This window comes from Pseudopodoces humilis, chromosome 19 (assembly GCF_049639895.1).
Source record: "Pseudopodoces humilis isolate 2021_Gansu_Grassland_sample_001 chromosome 19, ASM4963989v1, whole genome shotgun sequence".
Lineage (NCBI taxonomy): Eukaryota > Metazoa > Chordata > Aves > Passeriformes > Paridae > Pseudopodoces > Pseudopodoces humilis.
Window position 1 is genome coordinate 6,460,419 of NC_142218.1, and position 10,022 is coordinate 6,470,440.

At 50.8% G+C, this 10,022-nt stretch overlaps 1 protein-coding gene across 1 annotated transcript; it reads right to left on the reverse strand.

Annotated features, from left to right (window-relative positions):
• Window positions 1–5,192: 5,192 nt before the first annotated feature.
• TP53RK (TP53 regulating kinase) lies at window positions 5,193–6,678 on the reverse strand. Its single transcript, XM_005524692.2, has 2 exons — window positions 6,300–6,678; window positions 5,193–5,799 (listed from the first exon to the last, which is right to left on the reverse strand). The coding sequence occupies exons 1-2, from the start codon at window positions 6,676–6,678 to the stop codon at window positions 5,321–5,323; spliced, it is 858 nt and encodes a 285-aa protein (XP_005524749.1). The 3' UTR covers window positions 5,193–5,320.
• Window positions 6,679–10,022: the final 3,344 nt, after the last annotated feature.

Consider the following 10,022-nt stretch of genomic DNA (forward strand, 5'->3'; position numbering starts at 1 on the left):
GAGTGGTATATATTATAGATGTATAAAACTCACGTTCAGCAGAGAAAACTCTCCATTTCACAATTAATCAGCTCTCTGGAGAGTTACTCCTCCTTGATACTACCTCCTAGATCATCAAGGAAGTTGGAGTCAAATGCATTGGATTGAAAAGCAGATGTGAGAAAGCCTCATCCCCCTTTTACAAACAATGAATCACTGGCACACAGGGAACAAGAAACTAGAGTGTGGTGGTACAATCAGCAGTAGAGACAGGACTGTGCTCCCATCTGAAGGGACTCTGCTCTGGGTCTGGATCCGCCTCCTCCGTTCCCCTCCTTCTCCTTAACAGCATATATGCAATATTCCACAAATAGTAACAAACCAGTTAATGCCCACAGACTTTAGCAGGGGCTAAAGGGTGGCGGCATCACCACTGCGGCTCTTTTCAAACAGCAGAACGGACACAAAAGCTTTTGCCGGGCACTGCCGGGGGCCGCTGGCAAGGAGAGGATCCGGCATCCGCCTGGCGCCCGGCCCCGCGGCTGCCCGGCCCCGCTGGCAAACGCACCTTCCCTCGGGGCCCAGAGGAGAGCACAGAGCTGAGCGAGAGAAATCTATGAGGATTTTTATCTTGCTTTTCTTTAACTGCTCAACCACATGAATACAAAGTTATCGTGGCCAAAGTAAATGAGTAGGAGATTGCTGTGCTGCCTCAATGTCACTACAGCGGGCTGCGGTGGCAGAAGCTGCTTCATTACTCTGTGGTGTGTGATGGAGAGAATGGGCAGAGGGATCAGTGAAGACCTGAAGGCAAAATTCAGGCCAGTAAAACGATGCAACTGCTTAAAACAGGTTCAGCTTACCCAAAATACCCATCAGCCAGAGACTGGGAGCCTGTGTTTGAGTGTGTGCCACATACTGGACCTAAGAGGCTCTACAAAACTTGTTCTCTCAAAATCAACCTTGAAAGTTAAAAACAACTTCAAAACAATAACAGTGGGCACAGTTTGTTCTTCCTCTTGCAAGGACACACACTTCTGGCAGTGTGGAGGGTGAGGGGCAGGGCAGTACATCCCTGGACAGCCCCTTCCCCAACCCTGCCCGGCCCCTCTCAGCTCAGCGGGGCAGATGCTGGCTCAGCCTTCGGAGCTTCCCAACCGAGTCCATTGTGCAGGGGCTACACGCTGCTTCTCTCGGCCTTCCAGGACTTCAGCTGGGAATTAACGTTTAATTTGTTTGTTTTCTTGTAAATTCCATCTCTACCAGCCCCATTTCCAGTGCCAGCAGCAGCTGTCCTGCCTGTGCCTTCCCTGTGCCCCACGGCCATCATTTGGGTCATTACTGAAAGTAAATTTAGTTTATTGGCAAAAGAAAGGTGTTGTGAAGTGCCCAAAGGGACCACTGTGGGACAGAGTTTGTGCTTGGACCAGGGAGGAGCTTTATTTATCTGTAGTGACCCTCATGGAGTGAACCCTGGGTTACAAATGAGCTTTTATGCTTTTATTGCACTGACTTGGTTTTCTATCAGCAGTGATGGGAGAAGAGAGTTGCAAAAGGTTATCTGTTCTGCATCTTGCAAAAAACTGGAAAATATCAATTTCCTGCAGACATCAAGTCCTAGACTATAAAAATCTATAGTTTTTTATAAAAAAGTTCACTGAAAAAAGCTACACCATCTATATTGTATGCACAGTATTTACTTATACACACAGTAACTGCCATCACAGAGCAGCCACTGCCCAAAAATCATGGCAACAGCATTCCCAGATTTTTCAACAGTGTCTCCATCCCTGCTCCTTGCTTGTATGTTTTTTCTTCATGTTTCTTTTTCTTTTCTCTTAGTGCTCATCTAGGTCTCCAACTCACATTTATTTCAAAAAATTCCCTTAGTTCAGTTCTGCCCTCATGGCATCAGTGGGCAAAACAGAACTTGGTCTTATTGCCAAGCTAAAGTCAGGCTGGTTGCCAGGAGCTCCCCACTCCCACCACAGAAATCACTGATGATGTCAGATACCAAAATAAACAGAAAAGACAACTGCATCAATAATCTGCAGTTCCCTCAGAAATAGTACACTGCACTTTCTGCTAATAAAATGCCTCTATTTCCATTTCATTTGTCTTTCCCACTTTCCTTTCATTCCTCTTTACACATCTTATCTGCACTTCCTTGTATTCATGGCATTTTTGAGTGATATCCAGGTATAGACCAAGATCAAGCAGGTGCTGGAAAGCCTCTGAAAATGAAGCTGTTTCCAGCAGGCCTGGAGCTGATGCTCTGAGACAACAATTCTTTCTTAAAAGCAAAAAAATTCAAGCAGTAGGAAGACCCAGAGTGATCAACTGTACATCCAGCACACAGCTGTAAATACATTGTGCTCCAAGGTTTTCCCTGGACACACAGATTGTCCTGGTGCTGGTGATGGTGGCAGAGAGACCCCCAGTGGCTTCATGCACCACCAGCCACCACTTGTGGCATCCCACAATCTCGGGGTCCCCCCTACAGGCAAGCAAGAAAGTTTTGGAGGGGCTGAAGGACAACACAGCCTTTGGGGGAACAGCCCCTCTGGGTAGGACAGGGCAGGACATCACCACTTCTGCCAGCATGGATTATAAGGACTTTGTAAAAAGTCAGGCCAAACTCTGGAAGAATATTGCTTGCTCAAAACTGGATTTGCAGCAGATAAACTACAGGAGTCCTATTTACCTTTCAAGAATGCACATGCACTCGACATAACGCCCGAGTGTTAACAATGCAAGGGTAAATTATTTTAATAACAGTAATAATAGTAATTCAGCGTTGCTCACGACCACAGAGGTGCACAGAAAGCTGACACAGCAGCATGTCAAGCTATTGCCAGCCAACAAAAACTGGAACCTCCACCTGCCCTGGGAACCAGTGCTTTTCATCCAAGGAGCTGCTGCTGCAGACACAACTCATCCCAGAATCATGGAGTGAGTAGGAAGAGGTGCCCAAGGATCATTGAGTCCAGATCCTGATGGACTGATACAGCTGAGGCTGCAAGAAGTGTGGGGTGGACACTTTGCAGGTGCAGAGTGCCCTTTTTGCTGGACGTGCACCTGCTGAGATTCTTCCACCTTCAAACAGCAACAGTTCAGCATTCCCTACAGCAATCCATATGACACACCAGGCTGATCAAGAGGAAATATCAACAAGCCCTAACACAGATGTGCAGAAAGTGACACTTATATAACAAGGAGGGGTTTATCACGCAGTGAAAAAACAAAACATTTTGCTTTTCACGACCAGTAATGTCCTGCTTTGTTTTGAAGCTCGGTGGCAGAGCTGATTTCAGCAGAGCCGGTTCAGGAGCCCCTGTTGGAAGGGCAGTCCCTGCAGCAGCTCCCCGGGAGGACTGGCCTGACCACGGGCTGCCGACCCCGGCTCAGGGCACCGCGCCGGCCCTGAAACCCTCCCGTGGATCAGCTTTGTTTCTGCTCCGCTGTCCCGCAGGGAGAACCGCATTTTAACAAACACCACCATAGCTGGAAACAGACTTCTTCAAAGGGCTTTGCAAACAGAACTCAATCCCGGCATCACCGGGAGACGGTGAGAGCGCTGTTTGTACAGATGGGGGACGGCGGGCAAGGGGGGGTCAGGCTGCTGCCTGCCCTCAGCGGGGCCGCAGTGCAGCCTTCGGGGCTCCGATCCCTCCTTAGCTCAGTCCCACCTGCTCCCACAGCTCCAGCAGCACACCCGGGCAGCACCGACCAAGTGCCCGTGTGTGCTCGGGCAGCGCCGTCGCTCTCCGGGCAGGGAGGAGAAGGTGCAGCAGCAGCAGCTCCTCCACAGAGGAGGAAAACAAAACAGCAGGACAAGGGGTGCCGCTCCCGCAGAGAGCGAGGGGCCCGGCGCGGCGGCCAAAGCTGTAGCTGGGCGGTGGAACCCGAGCCCCACACGCCGGGGTCGGGCACTCGCCCAGGACGGCTCCTCTGGCAAGAGGTGAAATGCGCGCCGGGCACGGGCAGCCCGCCGCGCCAGGACACTTGCGGGACGCGAACCGACCACCTCCGCGCCCAGGGGCTGCAGCGCTGCGCCGGCGCCACCGCGCGGACTCGGCGGGTTCCCGCGGAGGCGCCTTGTTCTCGGCGCCGCCTGCGCGAGGTACGCCCGCCCCGTCCCCGCTGCTGGAAGCGGGGAAGTAAAAGCGCTCATCCCTCCTGCCCTGCCCGGCAGAGCAGCTGCTCACAGCTGCCTTCCAGCAGCGGATCCATTTGTCCGTGTGTCCCCAGGATCCGTACGACACGTCCGTGGCCGTGCACAGGTGAGGGACTTCGCTCCTCTTTTTTATGAGCAGTTTCAGAGCACAAGGGACTGCACAAGAGAACAGAGGATCTTCCCGATGGATAAAGGCTGCCCAGCACAGCACATCGCTCAGCAAGAAGTTCCCCGTTTCTCTCATTACCCAAAGACTCTGATGCTCCTGCATTCACCCAACTCACATCCCAACCTGCTCACAAAGCTGATTATCTTCTAACCCACCCACCGTGGGGTGTGCAAGATTTTCCTCTGGCACATCTTCCATTCTATTAGATACAATAAGCCAGAAAAATGAAGTAATCTAGAGAAAACATTACAAGAAAAAGAGTATCACTGCCTACTTCTGCCAACCGCCTACCTGGCCAGGCAATGGCAATACCAGGAGTCCCCCTCATAAAGCTCCAAAAAAGGAAATTTACAGCAAACTTCTTGCTTAAAGTGGAAGTTTCTCAGTAGAAAACTATTCTGGATTAACAAATTTTATATTTCCTTAAGACTGTACTATTGACTGAGAGTAAAAAACCCAAAATTTACTAGTGGATGAAAAAAAAAAATGGTTTATGTTTAGTGCGGTATTTCAGCATTGCCCATGTCCAGAATTCAGTTCTGAAAATTTTCAGGATGTGTTAAGTCATTTATAATAGATTGAAACCCTTTGTTGTAAAATCTGAGAAAAGCAACATACTTGTTCTTCTCAGTTACCTTCTGTAGATGCTGTTTTGTAGTCTCTGAAGAACCTCCCACAAATTTATGGGCTACAGGCCAAGAAAGATTGCTCTGAATGATTCTAACCACACAAAAAAGGTTAGAATGACACTGTAAACTACTTTGTATTAGAAATATTTAACATTTAGGACAGAAGTGAACTCTAGTTGTTCCTCTCTTGCTGTGCCCCAATCTCACAATTACTTTTGTTACTTTATGACACTTAAAACTCTTTCAAGTTTATTTATTTGAAGACACAGTTATCAAAATAATGATCTGTGAAATAAAACCAACTAGAAATATAAATAACCCTATCTGCAAAACCTACTATTTCTCCATCCCCAAACCCACTCCCTTCTACCCAATCATGGATCTCTTCCTTCCCCTTAGCCGAACCTCATCCAACTTTTTGATCACAGGACCAGATTTTTTAGACGTGGCTGCATAGGCCTTTAGCAGAGCTTGGAACATTGTTTCAGTATCTGGATGTGTGCTGATGAAGGCTTTTTCCAGAACATACAAATCAACTCCTTTATCCTCTGGAAGACCTGAAATAAAACTGAGTCCAAAGTCTATCAACACCAAGTCCAGCTTCTCCATGGGTGGCCGCAGAAGGAGATTGGCAGTTGTAAGATCTCCATGGATAATATCCTCATCGTGCATCCTTGCTAACAGCTCACCCATCTTCTCTGCTAACTTATGGAGGCCACTGGTATCGTTTCCACTCTTTTGTACAGAATAAATATGATCCTGAACAGTAATCGAGTCTACAATATCTTCAAGATAGATGGAGTTGGTGACATAATCCACGAAGTAGACCACTGGAGCTGGAATCCCTATTAAAAAGAACAAATCAAATGCCAGCAGTTAATTTACATGATTCCCAGCTTTATTTTAAGAACAAAACACAACTGATAAAAGCCTTAAGCAAAAAAGCCAGTTGAAATCACACCCAGCCACTGATGATCCACCCCTTGGAATGGCCCGGCTAACATTCACTTCTAAGCCATCTGCGCTGCCCTGCGCTCTTACAAGGAGCTGGCAGCTCAAACCAGCCCCTCCTGGGGCGAGCCTCGCCGATAAAACACGCTCTGGGAGACAGCGAGGGCAAGCTGAGCTTCAGGGGCACTCTGGAAGAGCAGAGCGTCTCGCCCCGGGCTCAGAAGAAGCCCCCACATCCTTCAGGATGGCGCAGGAAGGCGCCAAGCGCCCCAGATATCTCAGCGACCTGAAGAGCCGGGGTGATGGGGCTCACACCGCCCCGGGGTGTATCTGTCTGTCTGTCCGTCCGTCCTGCCAGGCAGCCCCGGCCCGGTCCGCCCGCCCCCGTGCCCACCTGCCCGCCGGCACCGCAGCAGCGACCGCGCCTCCTGGGCCATGCGCCGCCGGCTCAGCCGCTCCTCCAGCGCCGGGTGGCGGTACCGCTTCGGGACGCGGAGCTTCGCCACGGCCGCCCTGCCGAGGAAGAGCCCGCGGTACACGTGCGCCTCGGCGCCCTGCTGCACCAGCCGCAGCCCCGGCAGCGCCGGCGGCGCCGGCGGCTCCTCCGCCACCGTGCCGGCGCCCGCCCCGCTCTCGGGACCGTCCTCGGCGGGGCCCGCGGCCTCCAGGTCGCCCATGGCGGAGCCCACGGGCCCCGCGTCGCCCATCGCAGGGCCCGCGGCCCCGGCCATGACCGAACGCGCACCGCCCGCCTCCGCCTGGGCCGCCGCCATCACTGCGACCCACACAGCGCATGCGCGGGGCGCCTGCTCGGCAAGACTCGGTACTCTCCGGCCATCCTCGGCAACGCTCGGTGGGCCGTGACGGAAAGGCACGAAGTGCCGAAGTCCCCGCCGGCTGTAGCGCTCCGCCGGCCTCGCTATAACGCGCCCGGTGCCGCTCTGCTCCTGGGGCTGCGGGCGCTGCTCCCTCCAAACCCCCCCGTGCTCCCCTCCCGCAAATCCCGCTGCCCTCTGCTTGTCTCTGCCGTGGCGGGGATACTGGGAAACTGCAGCGTGCTGGGACTTGAGCATCATTCCCGAGCCGGAGCGTGCTCCCCTGGTTTTGCCGGTGCAAGAGCGAGACCCGCAGCTATCCCAGGGCTTGCAAGGGAGATGTTGGATGCGCGTTTTCCGGGGGTGCCAAGTGGGAGCTCGTGGAAGCCCCACCTCCAGGGCATCATCCCTGGGACACCACTGCCACGGCGTCACCATGGGGACTCTGTCTCTGTCTCATCACCACCAGGATGGTCCATCACTCGCTCTTACTCCTTCGTGTGCCAAGAGCCTCTGCTGGAGCCTGTGCAGACCCACTGCAGCTTCCCAGTTTTGGGTGGGAAGGAGAAGGGATTTTCCCGTAAGTGCAGGGATCAGCAGCCTGCAGCAGGGCACGGTGTGACCTCGGGTCCCCACGGTGGGCACCACCAAAGCTTCTACCCCAGGTCTGCCATGGGCCACTCATGCCGTGAGTTCCCCTTCCTTGAGCAGCCAAGTCCCCCATTGCCATCTTATTACGAGATGGATAAACCTCATTATCCTCATAAGCCTCATTGGAGCAATATTTGGGTTTTTCTGGCACCCTGAAAACCCACTGCCTTACTGGGTGATCTGTGCATGCTTCAACTATGTTCCTCAGAAAATACAAGAGAATTCAGCCCAGTCCATGTAAATGTTTTCAATTGTTGCTTTTGCGGGTGCCGCAAGTCCATTTTGTCTTTGTTTTCTCACCCACAACATTTGTTTCCTTTTCAGAACATTTATATTTTATTACCACATTCCACACAGCTTTCATGTCATTTCATGGTGGGATCATGCCTGGCAAATATTTATCTTGCTTCAGTGACAACTTTTAAACAACCTTCCCAAGTTTTCAATGATACAGATAATCCATCCTGCAATTCTGCCCACCTGTGGCACCCTCCTGCAGCAGGAGCCCAGCAGCTTACCCAGGGAATGGGGTAAATTCATGATCTTTGTAGCTGGAATTTGCAAATGTCTCACTCAAATAAAGCAAAAGGTTTTTCTCGTGTTGTGAACAGATTTTATGAGAGCATCTGTGCACAGATATCCCCACAGACACACATATACAACCTATAAGCAAGTGCACACACATAGCCTGCGGTTCATTATTCTGGCAAACATGATGGTTTTCTCTCGTGCTGGCCAAAAACCTCCTCCAGAGCTTTCAAACTATGAAAGAAAATATTTTTGCTTTATTTTCCCATTTACTTTATTTATTTAAATTTTATCTTCCCTGTGATTTCACTTATTCTTTTCTCTTTTAATGCAATAAACAGTTGACATAGCCCTTGGAAACCAACTAGAGCCATTTACAATATTTATGGTATCACCCAGTATTTTTATTGGAATATTGACTCACCCCAAAGAACTGCTCTGAAGCCACAGACTGGTAAACGGTTTCATTATGTAACTTTGTGCTCCTGGTGACAAGCATTTACAAACTCTCACAATGTAATGAAGTTAAAAACTTCAGCACAGCAAACCAAGCTAATGGGAACCAAGGCAGGTCTCATGGGCTCGTCCCTGTTGCCCTACAGATCTCTTGGCATCAGGCAGGATGCAGCCCTGGAAGAAGCTCTCCCATCACTGCCCAGCTTATTTAGGGATGGAGGCTGCCATCCTCAGAGCTGGACAGGTAGGAAAAGGGATGAATTTGAGTTGTTGCAGAGTTTCATGCTGGAGGCATCCCTAAAATGTGCAAGGAAACAAGATTCCTGCTGGTACCAACACTGCTGACCAGTATTGTCAGGGAAGCCCCCTGCTTAAGGACAATTGTAGCCTGGCATGAGGAGGAGAAATCTCTCTGGGATATGAATGACTGTGCAATAAATGCAGGTTCCTGGTGAGCTGGCTCCATCCCTGCCAGCTGTGACACTTCTGCCTGCTCAGGGACCATCACTTCATCAATAACTGAATTGAGTTTGGTCACTTTGGTCCCCCAAGTCCCTTCCTAAGGGTCAACCAAAATAGAAGAAAATACGCTTGAGGGTGTGATGAGGATTCCTGAACACCATGCCTTCCTTTTTCCAGGATGGACTTCTTTCTGCTCTTGTATTTGTATTTCAATTTGTGATTTTAAAGCCTCTTTCAGCTGCTCCAGCTCAGAGGGTAACATTTCCAGTAATCACAGGCGGGTTGTGTTACCAAACACAGGCTGCCATTCCCAGGGCGGAGCTCTCCAGGAGCACATTCCTGCGGCTCAGCCCTGGGGATGTGCTGTTTGGCAGCCGGGCAGGAACGCGCCCCGCAAGCCCGGCAGCCAGGAGAGAGATAAGGATCGGATGGGGAAATGGCACTGCCAAGACACACAGACTGGAGAGGAGGAGGAGGAAGGCATCCCAGGAGGGAGCAAGGTCAAGAACGTGCCTGCAGGCATGAAGCACTGGTGCATCCAAACCCCCCAGACCTTCTCATGTGAAGCTTAGGGACAAAGGTGCTGCTTTCAGCATAACCCCTGCCTATAAAAGCTGTGATAGGAAACCTGTACTTTAAGGACCCCAAAGAAAGATTTTCCCCCCCACCCCCCCGCCCCAAATTATCCCTGCTGTACATCACAGCAGGTTTTCACCCTTTTTTCCAGAGGACAATAACCCACAGCCTCCAGTGTCGATGTAACAGCTGCATTTCTGTACAGACTGACATCATCTTTTTGGCCGCCTTTGGTAAACACACCATAAAGCTCTTCCTGTCCTCCCCAAGACCTCACCTTCTTATTGTCAGTGCTAATAATATTTCTTGCCCTGCCAGAGACCAAGAAGCCTCCAGAAAATGTTCAGATGGCAGAAAAATAAATGCTGAGTGACCGTAGAGAAAAATATAATTTCTTCCTTCTCACACTGAAATAATTTCAGAAGGAAGGAATTGTTCAGGCAAATTGGAGCTCATGTAGCCAAGAGTGAGTTTGCCCTGAGGCTGATGAGGACTCTAGGTTCCCTCTGGCTCTCTGCCTGGTGTGGTGGGGTAAAATGCATGGGAGACATCTCCACTTCCTAACACAGCTCAGCCAAAATGCCTTGGCTTGAGCTCTGGGGGCCAGAGGTCATGGCCAAGATGACACT